The sequence below is a fragment of the Haliotis rufescens genome, unplaced genomic scaffold (genome assembly GCF_023055435.1).
Source record: "Haliotis rufescens isolate VD_foot unplaced genomic scaffold, xgHalRufe1.0.p SCAF_17, whole genome shotgun sequence".
Taxonomy (NCBI): Eukaryota; Metazoa; Mollusca; class Gastropoda; order Lepetellida; family Haliotidae; genus Haliotis; species Haliotis rufescens.
The window spans coordinates 16,170,125-16,188,363 of NW_025963857.1; the positions used below are offsets into that span (position 1 = coordinate 16,170,125).

Here is an 18,239-nt window from a genome sequence, read left to right on the forward strand (position 1 = left end):
ATTTATTTTTTTACTGTTCTTCGAAGACAGGTTTTTTATACAATCTAAATATATCTATTTTGAATATAATACCTTTGCTCGTCACGATATGGCTGAAATAATGCCGATGTGACGTTAAATTTTAAGTCGCTCACTCACCACCCACCCCCACCACACCCCAACCACACCCCTACGACACACACACACACACACATACACACACAGAGAGAGAGAGAGAGAGAGAGAGAGAGAGGAACACAAACACACACACAGGCGTCGTTAAGTTGGCAATGCACTTAAAAGCCATCCATGCTTCATTTGCAATATACACACACCTGCAACGCGTAGATTCCGATTAATCACATACGCAAGCATTAGCCCTTATTCCAACGGTAAGACATCGCGTGCTGTAAATTTTTTAAAAAGTTGACCTTAGAATAACCAGTGATGTCCTCAAAGCCTGTCGGCACGTGAAATACCGCTTACCGGTTAACACATGGTAATTTAAGAGCGCAATACATGCTCTTTGTTCCTTGATGGATTATTCGACGAATACCGGGTTCATATGGTCCCCAGCTGTCGGACATGCCAGCGAGGTCACCATGACCGAGCTTGACATTTTGAAGAATGTGCAAACTCTTTGTGAAATATTTATTAAGCTGATATCCTACACACCGACTTCATACCTAATATGACACCCTTTAGCCATCCGCCTCCGCCTGTTGTTATGTAAGCAAGTTAATTCTTTATCACTCTCAGTCTTTGTGGATACTGCTGACACACCCTTCTGCAACAGCTGCGGAACAAACGCATTCATACAAAGTTTTAAAGTTACCTTAAACACGACATAGCACTCCGAACACAGGCTTCCGTTGCGTAATGTGATAAACAGCTCGTTTTTACAATGTAGGCTAATGTACCTGGAGGTGTAAATGGGCTAAGTAACGTCAAAGGTGTCATATTCTACCATGGCAAGCTACAATCCTTGGGCCCACAATAACTTATTTATTTTACTGTAGTTGCGATGTTTCGATATATATCCTTATACCGTTGTCAAGCAAGGCTGATTAGAACATAATATAACATTTGCAACACAAAGTGGCCGAGTGATGGCCATTAATAGTTATTTTCGGAACACGTGAACAACTTTAGGGGGCGCGATTCGCTTGCAGAGTTGCGTCCCTTGGGCACGCCAGAAACCTATGATTGTGGGTTCGAATCCCGGTTCGCCCCGATTATGTTTCTAGGTTTGTCAGCACCATACCCGTGCTCGTGGGTTTCACCGAAGTGGTTAACGTCAGAGACCTGCATCACTTCGGGCTTTTCTCCCATATTAAGCTGACACGCCGCGATATAACTGGAATACTGTTAAAAGCGGCGTTCAACCCAACTCACTCACTCACTCATTCACTGAACAACTTTAGGTGTCACCATGGTGGGAAAATTAAATTAGGAACATGGTTCAATCGCAAAGGTCAAATCACGGTCAAATTAAAATAAAATAACCCACACTAGACCAAGAACTAAATTTCATAAAATCATGAACAATAATGGCCTGTGATGGGTTTTCAAGATGGCTGTAGTTGTGGCCATGTTTAAAATCAACAAATTAGGGCGTCGTAGTTGATACTCAGAATCATGTGAACTTGCAACTTCTTTGGTTCAGTGTCTCCGACAATATGGAGACAAAAAAACTGTGCTGGTATTATTAATGAAATAATGAAAGCCTAAAAGCTAGTAGGTATATTAATTACGACCAAACAGCCATTATATTGATCTCTTTTTCTGGAATGCTTGTTTGCAGTCGCAATAACCAGGACAGGTACATTATATCATACATAAATTGATGAATTATTGATTATTGATATTTTATTGTACGTTTTCCAGTTTGTACCGAATTACGCGTGTCTGTATAAATTATACCACCTGTCGGGCTAGAAGAGTTCCTCAGCAACATATGCTGGTTGTAAGAGGGGCCCAACATGATAGGTAGTCAGTTGTTTGTTTGTTTGTTTGTTGTTTAACGCCACAGTATTCAAGCTATTTGACGGCGATCTGAAAATAATCGAGTCTGGACCAGACAATCCAGTGATTGGCATCATGAGCATCGGTCCACGCACTTGGGATACGATGACATGCATCAACCAAGTCAGCGAGCCTGACCACCCGATCCCGTTGGTCGCCTCTTACGACAAGCATTGGTTGTTGCTAAGTGCGGCGTTAAACAACAATCAAAGAAACAAAACAAACATCATGCACCAGGACAATTTTGCTGGAGTCATGTATGCGAGAAACCGAATACTCGCTGCGACAGCATGTGAGGCACATGGGGAAACTGACATAAACAGTGTCGCGGGAAACAACCGACTTCTATGACTGAACCGGCTGGCACGGAATCAAGGTTACGAGAGGTGTTATTGTTTTGCTTCTACGAGCCTGGGAATCGTACAGCGAAGAAAACTGTAGTTCTTACTAACGACATTGGTCTGTGATCACAATAGGGGGCAGTGGCCAAAATACAGACTGACTGCGAATTAATATTGACTTATTGGCTGGATCGGCAACGTGATCAGCTATTCGCAATTATAGAAGGCCTGGCTATAGAAGCCTGGTGGCTGATCGTGGTTTTACTGTATGTTCGATATACTCACACTTCCTACCACTGGTAGACTGCGCAGCTGTTCTCAAGCTTAACCAGAGAGGCATGTTTTCGTGATGAGGTGACTGACTGACTGACTGAGTATGGTTTTACGCCGCTTTTAGCAATATTCCAGCAATATCACGGCGGGGGACACCAGAAATGGGCTTCACACATTGTACCCATGTCGGGAATCGAACTCGGGTCTTCGGCGTGACGAGCGAACGCTTTAACCACTCGTGATGAGGTGAGGGAGATTAAGTGATGTTGGGTTTAATGTCGTATTCAAGTGTGTTTCGCTTTTATGGACGCATGCAACATGTTTGTATGGCTGTTTGTACGAGTCCGGACCAATGCCCGTTATATAGATGATATTATGTCGCAGTTTAACATGGATACCCTATACTATGTCCTCCAGTAGGCAGAATGTGCTCAGATCTGAGCAGAGATTGTGGAGTTTCAAGTTACAAAATGACATTCCATTAACAGGCTCAGTGCTGGTCCTTATGCAGAGGGGCCTTGGGAGGGTGGATCTTTAAGACAGATAACGGCGATCATATTGCCAAGCAAACACCACTGTGTAACAAAGTACCCACTCAGACAGAGTATACTGGCTCCGAGATCACTTGTTTATATCCCGTTGATGTCGTGCGTGAAGTTGTGTAACAAGTGTATGGTTTTCACTACAATCTAGTCAATCTAGGACTACAAAGCTCATCGTTGTTGAAAGCAGCGTTAAACCCAACATAGTCACCGTTGCGTAACATATTCATAGGTTACAACATCATGTGAATGCGATGTAAACAGAACTAAAGATTTCGAAATATGAATGAGTGAGTCGGTGCCTTTTGTGATGGGTATGACAGGGAGCTAATACTGTGTAGGAGATACGCCAAAGGTGATTTTGACAGTAGACCTCTGTCGCGATCACCGATAGGTACTAATAACCCAAATATCATAATCCGAACGATTTGTCGAACCTGAATTAGCTTGAATTATGAATTCTAATTATTATATATCTATTTGAGGGCTTTGGTGGGTGACCGTGTTCGGCTGCCTAACTCCAGAGCGTTTTTTCGATCCTGTCCAACACATGTAGCACATGCGACCTTTTCGAAATAAGCCTCTATTCACCCAGCAGTGAATGGGTACCCGGTAGAAAGGGATGTTTTGGGTTTTTTGCTGTTTTTAACGCCGCACTCAGCAATATTCCAGCTATACGACTGAGGTCTGTAAATAAACGAGTCGGGACCAGACAATCCTGTGACTGACATCATGAGCATCGATCCACGCAAATGGGATACGATGACACGTATGAACCAAGTCAGCGAGTCTGACCACCCGATCCCGTTAATCCTCTTTTACGGCAAGCATGGGTTGCTGAAGACCTATTCTTATCCGGATCTTAACGAAATGATTGTTAACCTTCTAGCGCTTCCAAGGCAGCTTAGGTGTATATTCCCCAGGGAGCTGCGAATGGCAACAACCGAATGCTCACTGATCCTTCGACCGGAGTAATAATACCGCAGCGATTCCAGCAAACATTGCGTAGGGAGTTACGGGTTTTACAACCTGACACAAGAATGTGCAGGCGGATGTTGTTGTGAAGAGAACCATGGACCACATGTAATTACTCTTGAATCTGCAACCATTGCCTGATAACCATATGCACATCTTGTGAACGGATTTCCTGCTAGATATAGCCTTGCTCCAAGGCTGTACTGAATGATAAGTCCATGGATGTGTAGTTATTCTATCCTCCTAATAAGCAAGTCTAGATATGTGGACTACAAGGACTCCAGTCTCTTATAGGGACAACTTGTTCTTATTATTTACATAAGATAGAAATAATGATTTATACTAACAGCTATTGCCTTAGAGACTTGTGCAAGTCTATGCTAGATACTGCGTCAGAGGTTGTGGTTTCCGTGTGGATTGGCCACCCAGGCAGAACTAGGGTTTGGGCCAGTGCAACTGGGTCGGCCGCAGGAACCGCGGTAGACTAACGCCTAGTCTCTGAAGAGATATAATTTTGATACTAGAAACAATAAATCCATTTTAATTGACAAGGAGCCCCAGTGAGATGAGAGTTTCAGAACCCATGGAAAATCTAGACTTGCTTCATTTAGGGTTATAGCATTACAGTAAGGGCTGGGCCTTCTGATTGAAACAGATGGTTTGGCGGCCACATCACCGCGGAAGCTAATATTCATAGTGAGTGAGTGAGTGAGTTTGGTTTTACGCCGCTTTTAGCAATATTCCAGCAATATCACGGCGGGGGACACCAGAAATGGGCTTCACACATTGTACCCATGTCGGGAATCGAACCCGGGTCTTCGGTGTGACGAGCGAACGCTTTAACCACTAGGCTACCCGACCGCCCCTAATATTCATAGAATAGTCCTTATTTTTAGTCATTGTCATTAGGAATATTTAAATAATTATATCTACATTTACAGGTTCCAAAATGCAAAGTTGCGGTTACTACAATGCGTGGCAATACATGCAGCGAGGTCTCAAATGTTAAATTTAGCGCGGATTAATCTACAGGTAACCTAGCTCCACAGTGAAAACACAGTGTGTTCATCTCCTAAATAAATGCCAGGAATGAAAATTATATCTTCGCAACTTAGAACTCATTCACCCGATATGCATTTCATAATGAATCACGCGGAATGCAGGCTTTTTATGACTTGTATAGCACTATTGCGCCCTGTATATTACTTAACTGTCATCACCATACACAGACGTGCGTTCAGGACACATACACAGCCTTTGAGAACAATCAGTCACAAACGGGCGAGTGGAGCCGGAAAAGCTTAAAATATTACAATATATTGATCAGAAACAATCTTCAGATAACTCTGTCCCGAGATTGCCGTAATAGGGCAAATATTAAACTGGATTCTAAATGTTTTCAGGGGAAATGAAAATTCCGCAGTTAGCTAGATACCAACATCTCGTATGACTTTAATAATACCCTCATTCAATACCAGTGACTGATTCTATACCCGAACACACAAAATATGCGATTGATTTTGCCCCCTGAATTGCATTGATCATCGTAAAAGTGATTAACTGTTTACATTAATGTGTTCCCACGTGGCTGACTGTGGTTGACTCATTGTTGACTCATTGTTGTTTTTTGTGTTCTTGAAACGTGGAAAAAGATCTATCACCAATGGATCTTTGTTTTACACAATATAAATATATAACGGAAACGCCATAGAATAATCAGTCTAAATTATCCGACGAAACAGATTCAGTTGGGCGAAAAAAGCAAAATAGCCGTGAAACTGTTATCAATGGATCATTGAAAATAGGTGATGGCACCAGATGCTTACAACAGCATGCTGTCCCCAACTGGTAGCACCTGCTACTCACCAAATGTGCATAAAACGCATGTGTTTTGTTGACACCACAAGAGTAATCCTACCATGCGACGGTGGCAGGTAAATAATAATAATCATCTTGACTCGACGTGAAACCCCATATCATTTCAATTTAGACACAGACGAAGCCAATAGTATATGTCTGGGATACGGGAGGTCCAGATTGCAGGATTTCACCGATTTTCACCGAACTTTCTATTGATCGAAATGCGGCGAAATCTGAAGCAGTAATTATAATGTAGGTAAAGACAAGAACGGACACGTAGACTCGACATCAAATTTAATAATAAATTAAATAATAAAATATTCACCCAAGCTCTCATCCTTTCTCATCTCGAGCAGCCTGTAATCTTACCCGATCTCATCTCTAGGCTTGAAATTAACAGACTTGAGAATTCCTTACTATTCGTCGGATCAGTCATGGAAATATTTGTGTTTAACCTCATATAGGACTTTACTTCGGGACTGCATGTAAGTCTACACGAAGCCTGGCACGAGTGTGCCTAACGTGATATCCCAGTGGTACGTGCAGAGCGTGGGAAGTCCCAGTGGGCTCATGAATCACTATGGGATATCACCGTAGTTGCAACCGTCGTGATGCCGCTGTGAAGTGTCGTCAATCAGCCCACTCAAGTGTTGCGTTAAATAACGACATGATATATTGATCATTCTATTCTTTTTTGGAAAGTTATTTGTCATCGTGGTCATGACGGGGTGCTTACTCACTTCAATAAATCGTTGGAAAAAAACATGCTGCTCAATGGGGAGAGGGTGGGTGGTGGGTCATTCATTCATTCATTCATTCATGAGGGTGGGTGGGTGGTCATTCATTCATTCATTCATTCATTCATTCATGAGGGTGGGTGGGTGGTCATTCATTCAATCAATCAATCAATCAATCAGACAGTCAGTCAGTCAGTCATTTATTACTAGTTTCCATTTTCCTATTTGTGCTAGGTGTGTGTGTGTGTGTGTGTGTGTGGGGGGGGGGGGGGGGGGGGGGGGGGATGTGTATGTTGGGGGGGGGGGGGGGGGGGGGGGGGGGGGTGCAACTTACATATACTGAAACGGCACTTGCTATCAACTACTGCCGGTAGCGGTAGGGAGCAGAATTCAACTACAAGTCAACATTCCTCAACCAAAACCTTCTCAAATTAAATGATGCCTTTTGGTATTTTAATAATATTTACAATAAGGGCGTTTTCAGTCAATCACACTGGGTTAGTTGTCATCACTTTAGAAGCATAAGTGACACAACAATATATCTTCACAAATACATATAAAACTAGTAGTCACATGGAACCTTTTTCATGAGGTATTAGGGAATTTGACTTATCCTTTCCAATAACATGTACACAGTTAAGTCTCCAGAAATAACCCCAAACCGTGAATATTATTTGCGAAATACTCTCTATGGTTACCAGTCGAACTCGCCTTACGATGACATCTAACGTTTCAGTTCGGAATGACGGAGATCATATGTGGCACTGTGTTGGAGAGTTTCCCGCGGCAGCTAGCAAAGAGGAGAACACTGGTGACTGCAGCTATCTGTGGCGGGTTCTTCATCCTTGGGCTGCCCTTGACAACATCGGTAAGACCTTCAATGTCCTTGTCACTGTATTCCTGAGTGTTGTGTGCTAGAGTACCTGAGAAATAACTGTAGTTACCGAAAAAATATCATTATTTGCCTGCAAGAGGAGATTCTGTAGACGAGTTGTTGGAATAACGACGACATTGTTCTGTGAATCTCTCGCCAATCAAATTAGATTTTTGTGCTCCCCACCGCTACATCCCATTACAGGTCGGATATCCCATTACAGGTCACGACCTCTCGCGAACTTTGACGGACCAATGAAATGTCAAACAGGAAGTCGACATTGGTTTATAAGAAAGCAGCTTCCCTATGCTTTACGACTTTTCAAAATGGCGACTTCTATTCCAGATTACGCTTCAAAAATATTTTAAGCAAGTTCTCTATTCAAAACTGAACAAAAGACAAATGTCGAATGTCTTATAGATAGCCTAGATTGCATGGCAGTACATCCCACGGACTATGGAAGGTCTCTTTCGTTTCAAATATTTATTGCATTGAAGCGAGAGACAGGAAGCTAGATGACGAGAAAACACATTCAGACTTTCACCTTCGCGATCTGGTAAACGACTCTCTGATTGGTCGGGGGAAATGTCGTTCTGGTGTGACCTGTAATAGGATGTCCTCCGATGTCCTAGTCTCCACTTAATACGGGCCGCAATTTGCTAGTTGTCTCCCTTAGGCCCACCAGTATCCTATGAAGGTGGGCCCGAATCCAGATTTGATCTGATTTTGACTCTTGGTTTGTCAGGACTATGTCCAGGCTCCAGGACCTCATCGTCTAAGCTCTGCATCACCTATTAGTTGGTTGTTCTCCCACATTAAACTGATGGTCAGGTGGAGCTCTGATACTGTTCAAAGCCGCGATAAATTTAATCCGTTCACACTCGCAACAGGTTAATCAAGAGAAGTGAGATAGCCAAGTGGTTACAGTGTTGACGAATCACGTCGAAGATGCGGGTTTGATTCCCTTGTGTGCCCCTTGTTGTAATATTGTCTGAACATTGCAGAAAACAGTTCCGACTATTATTAAAGCACAATCATTATTCCGAATTTGGGTAGGGTACAACTCAATGTACAGAAAGTAACCTGGGTTACATATTATGATGGTCGAAAGACGGCCCCCACAATTCTTCACTCTCTGCTGTAAAACAAACGTCCCTTCGGTGCTTCGAACGGGTGTCCAATTGTAATCAGTGTGTGGCTACCCACATTCCCCTCCAGCCTGTATGAGTCTGTTGTTTGACATCACTCCTAGCCTGTATGGGCCTGTTGTTTGACATCACCTCTAGCCTGTATTGTCTGTTGTTTGACATCCCCTCTAGCCTGTATGGGTCTGTTGTTTGACATCACTCCTGGCCTGTATGTGTCTGTTGTTTGACATCACCTCTAGCCTGTATGGGTCTGTTGTTAAACATCACTCCTAGCCTGTATGTGTCTGTTGTTTGACATCACCTCTAGCCTGTATGGGTCTGTTGTTAAACATCACTCCTAGCCTGTATGTGTCTGTTGTTTGACATCACTCCTGACCTGTATGTGTCTGTTGTTTGACATCACCTCTAGCCTGTATGGGTCTGTTGTTAAACATCACTCCTAGCCTGTATGTGTCTGTTGTTTGACATCACTCCTGGCCTGTATGGGTCTGTTGTTAAACATCACTCCTGGCCTGTATGTGTCTGTTGTTTGACATCACTCCTAGCCTGTATGTGTCTGTTGTTTGACATCACTCCTGGCCTGTATGTGTCTGTTGTTTGACATCACCTCTAGCCTGTATGAGTCTGTTGTTTGACATCACTCCTGGCCTGTATGGGTCTGTTGTTAAACATCACTCCTGGCCTGTATGTGTCTGTTGTTTGACATCACCTCTAGCCTGTATGAGTCTGTTGTTTGACATCACTCCTGGCCTGTATGGGTCTGTTGTTTGACATCACCTCTAGCCTGTATTGTCTGTTGTTTGACATCACTCCTAGCCTGTATTGTCTGTTGTTTGACATCACTCCTAGCCTGTATGGGTCTGTTGTTTGACATCACCTCTAGCCTGTATTGTCTGTTGTTTGACATCACTCCTAGCCTGTATTGTCTGTTGTTTGACATCACTCCTAGCCTGTATGGGTCTGTTGTTTGACATCACTCCTAGCCTGTATGAGTCTGTTGTTAAACATCACTCCTAGCCTGTGTGGCTCTGTTGTTTGACATCAGTGAGTGAGTGAGTGAGTATGGTTTTGCGCCGCTTTTAGCATTATTCCAGCAATTTCACGGCGGGGACACCAGAAATGGGATTCACACATTGTACCCGGGTCTTCGGCATGACGAGCAAACGCTTTAACCATTAGGCTACCCGACCGCCCCTGTTCGAGATCAACCCTAGCCCGTCGGTGTCTATCGTTTGACATCACCCCTGTCGGTATGTGTCTGTTGTTTGACATCACCTCTAGCCTGTATGAGTCTGTTGTTTGACATCACTCCTGGCCTGTATGGGTCTGTTGTTAAACATCACTCCTGGCCTGTATGTGTCTGTTGTTTGACATCACCTCTAGCCTGTATGAGTCTGTTGTTTGACATCACTCCTGGCCTGTATGGGTCTGTTGTTTGACATCACCTCTAGCCTGTATTGTCTGTTGTTTGACATCACTCCTAGCCTGTATTGTCTGTTGTTTGACATCACTCCTAGCCTGTATGGGTCTGTTGTTTGACATCACCTCTAGCCTGTATTGTCTGTTGTTTGACATCACTCCTAGCCTGTATTGTCTGTTGTTTGACATCACTCCTAGCCTGTATGGGTCTGTTGTTTGACATCACTCCTAGCCTGTATGAGTCTGTTGTTAAACATCACTCCTAGCCTGTGTGGCTCTGTTGTTTGACATCAGTGAGTGAGTGAGTATGGTTTTGCGCCGCTTTTAGCATTATTCCAGCAATTTCACGGCGGGGACACCAGAAATGGGATTAACACATTGTACCCGGGTCTTCGGCATGACGAGCAAACGCTTTAACCATTAGGCTACCCGACCGCCCCTGTTCGAGATCAACCCTAGCCCGTCGGTGTCTATCGTTTGACATCACCCCTGTCGGTGTCTATCGTTTGACATCATCCCTAGCCGGTATGTGTCTGTTGTTTGACTTCACCCCAAGCAAGTATGTGTTTGTTGTTTGACATAACCCCTGTCGGTGTGTATCGTTTGACATCACCCCTAGCAGGTATGTGTCTGTTGTTTGACATCACCCCTGTCGGTGTCTATCGTTTGACATCACCCCTGTCGATGTCTATCGTTTGACATCACCCCTGTCGATGTCTATCGTTTGACATCACCCCTGTCGATGTCTATCGTTTGACATCACCCCTGTCGGCGTCTATCGTTTGACATCACCCCTGTCGGTGTCTATCGTTTAACATCAGCCGGTATGTGTCGGGTGACCCTGAGATGACTGGTTTTGTTTCCGATGCTAAGACTGCAATGACACGCTGGAAGCAAGCGGGGAACGCAAGGGGATGCCAGCAGTGAAATCGCTATCGATCACAGGATTGTCCGCTTGCCTAGAGCGATCGCCAGAGACCAGTTTGAGCCGATTACTCAGCTGCTGCGAAGTTAAACATTGAGACTCAAGCGTGTGTTGTCACAGTCTCAACCTATCGCCTTAACTTGATGGATTCGTAACCACTCGTGCATTTCCGGCTAAGGCGATTTGCCCCCGGAATAACACGAGTTGAGGCATGTGCATGTGATGCGGTGGGCTGACTTGATTACTGCCTGTACACATCTGTGCGCATTTATACATTAATCAGGTGGAGTGATATCTGCTTGTTTATGCGTCATCGTGAACTGACAATGTATTTCATAATTTTGTACATCCGCCTTAATTTCCTGAAATCTGTACCTGACACCTAATAGACATATGTCACTTCAAATAGGGACCTAGACTATCTAGGGTAGTGTGTATCTCGTTATTACTAATCAGGACTATCGAAGTTCCATTCGCTGTCTGGGCTGCGTGTAGTGGGGGCAAGGGCCCTGAGCTGATGATGAGCGTAACCAGCCTAACCAGCCTCCCAAACCCTCTTTGCTGCATTTTATATAATTTTAATCTGTATATAATTATTGACATTTGTATTGCGCCAGTTCCCTCGAACATGCACTGCGCCAAAACTGTATGAATTAAGCTGAAATACCGTTCCTAGCGGCGTTAAAAGTCCACTCACTCACTCTATCTATCTCATGGTTTGCAGGCGGGTGTCTACTACTTCCAACTGATGGACTGGTACTCCACTTCGTTCGGTCTTCCCCTGATCGGCTTTGTGGAGTGTGTTGTGTTCGCCTGGATATACGGTACGTGTTTGGGGAATAGGGCAATTGGAAGGAGGGGGATTAGAAGGGGTAAGAAATATGAATTTTCGAGAGTTTCAAGTTAAGATAAAAAACTAATATTTTGTGCGGAACAATTCAATGACTGAGACGTATATTTGATTGGTTTGGCCGCTAAACTGACATTCTGCTGATATCTTGAGGAACTTGAGAACGTGATTAGCTTTTGTGAACCATTTTGTAAACCTTCCGCCCCGACGTGCCTTTGCGTGTTGACATATTTAATCAAGAATGTGCTTCCGTTTTAGGAACGGACCGCCTGAGTGATGACATCAGCATGATGATCGGAAGACGACCCCCGCAATTCTTCACTATCTGCTGGAAATTCGTGACTCCGGTCCTTCTCTTTGTAAGCAGACGATTTCCTGTCACGTGACTTACCAAAACAAAAATACTACGTTCAATACAACGGTCTTCAATACAGCCAACAACGATAAAAATAGTTGTTTTAAAAATCTTTCTTATGGTAATAGTACTGTTTCTGTTGAGGAATGTGTTCATCTTATTTCCCTCTACACAGACCACCCTCGTCTCGGCCTTTGTCAGCTACCAGGCACCAACGTACGATAAATACACATACCCAGTTGGCGCCATTGCAGCGGGTTGGATGATTGGTATGATGTCCGTGGTTCCAATCCCGATCTTCGTCGTCTACAAGTTCTTCAGAGCGTCCGGGCCCTTCATTAAGGTATGTAACTCATCCGTTCACGTGATCGCAAGGGTTCACTCCCTTTATGGCTGTTTCCCAGCTTGACAACTCAGATATGAGGAGGCAGAATATGGTCACTTATGGAATAACGCAAGGAAGCCTATTGGGGCCATTTGTTTTGTGTTTTGTTTTTAATTTTCTTGAAATTTCATGATACTAAGTTGAAATTACAAGATACTAAGTTGAAATTACAAGATACTGATTTGAAATTTCAACTTAGTATCTTGACATTTCAAGAAAAACAAGAAAAAACAAAAAACAAATGGCCCCTAAAGGCTTCCGTAATAATGAGCTAATCCAGTCACCATGTTTAAACATTAAACGAATGTTGCTGGACGGACAAGAATAGTGGCTCTGGTGGTGAATGCATATATTGTGTGTTACCTGACGAGGTGGATGAGGTTCCGACAGGTGGATGTGGATGTAATAAGGGTGGGCTGCTTTGGCGATAGTGTTGGATTGGGTTATGGCGGGTGGATTATGGAGGTGGAGGCAATAAGGTGGGATTGCTTTGAGGATAGTGTTGCATTGGGTTACGGCGGTTGGATTGTAATGGTGGATGTATTAATTGTGTTGTTTGGGGGAAATCGGGTGTGGTCGTGACGGGTGACCCTGTGGATTGTGGTGATGGATGTATTAAGTGTGGGTTGTTAGGGGATAGCGTGGGGTGGAATGGGTTGCGAGCTGAGTCAATAATGGCTCGGATGATGTGGAGATATTGTAGTGTGAGATGGAACTTATGGAATCTAATACCTTACTACAACCCATCCTGATATATCTGTAATTTTATAAAAGCGGCATACACCAATTTCCACTGATAGAATTTCCCGGATTAGGTTGGTTTGGTTGGTTTGTTGTTTAACGCCGCACTCAGTAATATTCCAGCTATATGATGGCGGTCTGTAAATACTCGAGTCTGGACCAGACAATCCAGTGATTAATATCACGAGCATCGATCCACACAATTGGGATACGATGACATGCATCAACCAAGTCAGCAAGCCTGACCACCCGATCCCGTTTGTCGCCTCTTACGACAAGCATAGTCGCCTTTTTACGGCAAGCATGGGTTGCTCAATTCTATCCTGGATCTTCTCTGGTTCCCCGGATTAGGGCACGGGTGGCCCAGTCGTTTTCCTCGCCGCAATTCGCTGTGCCGTGTTCCGTCCCTTGGGCACGCCAGAAACCTATCGCCCCGATAATTTTTCTAGGTTTATCATCACCATACCCTCGTAGGTTTCACTAAAGTGGTTAAAGACCTGCATCACCTTCCTCCCACATGAACCCGACAAGCCGTGAAAGAGCTTGAATACTGTTCAAAGCAGCGTTAGTCCCAACCCATTCATTCACTGGTCTCAACATCTCAATCAACCCACATAGTTCATCTGCTGAACTTCTATTCCAGCGCTTCATCCAAACCAAGAAACCGTCGGCCGACTGGGGTCCCGCTGAGAGCCTTCCCCGTGACTCTGACTTCTCTGAAATAAAGGACCCCCTCAACCGGACAGGGGAACTGTCGGTGTCGTCCCCTAGTGCCACAAGTATCGCCATTGACGACTGTCCCCAAAATGGTGTCACAGTCCACTCCAAGTTCCTCAACGAACAGACGTATATTTCCTGAAAACGATCCTAAACGATGGGTTATAGTGTGTCAGAGAGAACATATCGAAAATTTGGATCTTAGTTTTGACGAGGCTTGTCACTCAATTATGAAACGCTTTGAAAAGTTTGTAAGTGTAGTTTTCAAGCATGCATCGAACCGTATCCTGTTACCACATCAGTTGCCAAAGGAGGTGTTTCTGTACGACCAACTTGTTTTATTAACACACACACACCTTCCAGTCCAACCTCCGTGGTAAAGATATGTTCACCATGGATAATGGTAGCAAAGCTTTACAGGTCAAGTACTGATTTGTATTGGGGCCGACCATTTTATTTTCAAAGAAACCAATGCATGTCTTCATGTTTGCAAAAAACAAAACACAAACAATCATTTAGAAATTATATTTGCGTGTTAATATTAATGGGTTGCCAGATCTGTCTTAACTTATTAACTGCCTCTTTTAAAACATTTTTTTTGGCAATGTATGTGGGTCATTGTGTCAAGCAAATGTAAATTTCTGTGAGTTGATATACATGTATTTTACAGATTAAGTATAATCAGAAGTGAATGTTTGAAAAGATGTATAAGTGAAGACTCGTCACATTCCCTCCGATCTCAAACGCTATGTTAATATTCGCAGCTGCAGTTTTTTAACGGACCCAGATCCTACCAAACCTTATCTTCACTATGCACGAGAACATGTCTCTATATGTTTACACATTGTAGAATTATTGAGATGGCTTAGTAATGTACTGACATGACTAGTCCCGAGCGATAGCCTTATATCTGCATTCTATGCCTGGATCCAGCCCTTGTCGCCATTGCTATTGATTTTAGACCAGACATGCGCACAGGGAGGCTGCTTTGCGTCACCCGCAGGGAATAACTGTACCGCAATGTCACCTTGACCTTGAATAGCTGTGACCTATCTCCCAATGAGTTTGTTTTGTACTGAAGCTTTAATGTCGAAATAGATCAAACTTATTCTAAACACAATTTTTGCTCGCCTAAACTGTGATAAAATATTCTTATTGTTAAGATGATTGAAAAATGCCTTAGAAATATGACCCAAATTTAGAGAAGATTGTAATAGTAAATATAAACAACTGCTTAGAATCACAATTTCATTATTCTTTCATTCAAATGACAATAACATGTTCATTATTGTTCAAATACTATTCATCCATTTGTCTCAACATTAATTTTACGAAATACGTGGTGCCAACGGTATTATATCCATTCTTGCTGATGAACCCGACATTGTCTTCCAATGATGTTCTGTGTCTCAGTAAGTTGTGTGTCCATGGAATATTGATGTACATGTATATACCCTACAACGTCTATAATGACACAATGTTCATCAGCTAAACTCGCCAAATGTTCAATGCCTCCATTTCTCGCCACAGTGTACTTTCAAACAAGACCCCTCATTCACTCAATCAAGAAGACAAGTTTGTCAGCACCATACCCGGGCTTTCCTTCCACATGAAGCTGACCCGTTCAAAAGCTGTACTGTACTAACGATGTGTTTTCAAAATCTGGTAGTGATGTCATCAGCCAGAAGCGCATGAACCGGAAGTGATGTCATTATACGCGAAGTGCACTTTCGCTGCAGTAGGTGTGGGGTATTTTTTATTATTTACAACATGACGTATAGCTGAATAAAATGGATCTTGGCAAGTCAGCTGTCACCTGATTTTGTCTGAATGGTGCTGTTTCTGTGTGTGAAAATGTGTGGCATTCAAGTAAAAGGTCTGATTCAGTTTTTGCGGGTACTGTAGACACCAGTGTACTTACACATCTAAGTCTTAATCCAACTAGACAAACAATGAATTTATATATTCAATCTCTTATTTTTGTTCATCAAGCAGTTTATTAAGACGAGTGTTGTCTGTTTACTGTTTGTGTCCTAGCCTATTGTAGCGGCGATTTGTGACGTACTGCCTTATAAATGAACCTTCAATATTTTGTATAGACTAAGTCAGTAGAGTTCGTTGCAGAGATTATATACATGCGGTATTGAAACAGCGTGGTTCCCGACCCCACTTCCACGGTTGCGATCTTTTTAACTATAGACCGAGATGTTTGCAGTCGCTTAAAAAAATGTCAGTGCATGGATAGTCCTAACCGTCATGTAGAAATCATTAGGGGTCAATGTGAGTTTATATTGTTGGTGAATATATCGTAACTACAGATTGTACGTGTGTGTGTATGTGTGTATTATTTCCAGCTATATATATTGTTAGTCCGTATGAAATAGAATCCCAAGAACAGTCACTTTGGATTTCTGAAAATAATGTTACAAAATCGCTTTATAATGTGACAGAACAAGTAAGTAGTGAAATGATCAGCATAGCTATTTTAAAACTAGATATGTTACGAGACGGTGAATAGTGTTTGTTGTTGTTTTTAATCTCACCCACGTTAACTCATGCAAAACAACATGCATCTTCATCCAGTTAACAACTTACTTGTTTTCTCAGTTCTTGTTGTGGGGGTATAGCCCACGATTCATTTTCTTACATGTGTGAGCAATTCACATACCAGTCACAATGTCAGAGTTGATATGTATATTATTGTCATGATGATGTTTGTAGTTTTATGAATATATTTTTTATGTGTGTATGATGAACGTTCGTACAGATTGTACGTTGAATATTAGTTTTCATTTTGCAATTTTCATTTTAATGTTGTGTCTTTGGATTCGACATGGATGTTAAATGACACAAAGAACGACTTAATCAGTCATAACACCTTTAAGGGATCACGGTACAAAATTATTATTGTGATCATTAACAGTTCTGATATTAGCAATTGTTAAAAAATCAAAAACGTGCAGGATAAATGTAACAAATGGTGAAGTATAGAATTGATAAATAAAATTTATAGTTTTTTATATGTTTTTAGGCATGGTATATGATTTGGCAAGGCTTCCGAAAAAATCTTCAAATAGATTTCGAAATACTGCTGTATTCTCCCCTTCTTGTTGGGTGAAGCGTAGCCATGTAAAACTATACGTTAACCTGAACTTAAGAATATTATGTTCACTGTAAATTATGTTTTAAAGAGTAGGTTGTTGGTTCCACGATTCCTTAGAACACATTTGTTCAAACTGGAGTTTCTGAAATAATCAAATATCGTTATTTGACATGTGTTTAGTTTTCCATTGTGTTAAATAACTGAAACATGACCTGTTTAATATGTTCCAAGAACATCATATTGAGCGGGTTGATGCTTGTTCGTATATCATGTGCACTTGCTTGTCCATATTGAAACAGCTCTGCTTTCGTTTTAAAGGGCATTATACTGTCTCATTCGATTAGAACGACTGGTCAGACATGCCAAAGATTATCTTCTCATCAACGCTTTCGGTATTAACCGTTTGTAATACAAACAACTAGGTATCGTGATAGCATCAATATCATCCAATTCCGCCGTGATGCGACACATGCACATGTTATGATTAATGATGTAAGCATTTTAATTTCGTAAGCCATATTGTCAAATACGAATATGACTATCCTACCAAAGTGAAATAACGTGTGTGTGTTCTATTTTCTAAGTATGGAAGATCAGCTGTGTTTATTCAATTTAAGATATATCAACCATAAAATTTTGATGGCATGACACAAAATCACTATCACTTCACTGAAACGAACAAGAATAAATCGTTTTTCTAGTGCTGAAATATGTGTGTCTTTTCTTTTCAACTGTATTTGGTGACGCGAAAATTGTTCAAGTGCATGGGCCTAGGAGCGGGTAGCAGAACGTCTTGTGTCATATGTCACATTGACCTGTACAGTCTTGGTTGTGTCATATTGTCACATTGAACTGTGAAGTCTTGGCTAGTCGTGTCATATGCAACATTGACCTTACAGTCTTGGTTGTGTCATATTGTCACATTGAACTGTGAAGTCTTGGCTGGTCGTGTCATATGTCACATTGACCTGTACAGTCTTGATTGTGTCT

At 42.4% G+C, this 18,239-nt stretch overlaps 1 protein-coding gene across 2 annotated transcripts in view; it reads left to right on the forward strand.

The window, feature by feature from the left end:
- LOC124137940 (sodium- and chloride-dependent glycine transporter 1-like) overlaps positions 1-17,958 on the forward strand; it is a 62,098-nt gene extending 44,140 nt beyond the window's left edge. For both annotated transcript variants that reach the window (XM_046504377.2, XM_048397634.1), the window contains 5 exons: positions 7,469-7,600; positions 11,823-11,922; positions 12,207-12,307; positions 12,479-12,646; positions 14,073-17,958. In XM_046504377.2, coding sequence (XP_046360333.1) covers positions 7,469-7,600; positions 11,823-11,922; positions 12,207-12,307; positions 12,479-12,646; positions 14,073-14,288 — 717 coding nt within the window. In that variant the 3' untranslated portion in view covers positions 14,289-17,958. The remainder of the gene's footprint in view (positions 1-7,468; positions 7,601-11,822; positions 11,923-12,206; positions 12,308-12,478; positions 12,647-14,072) is intronic.
- The last annotated feature ends 281 nt before the right edge of the window (positions 17,959-18,239 follow it).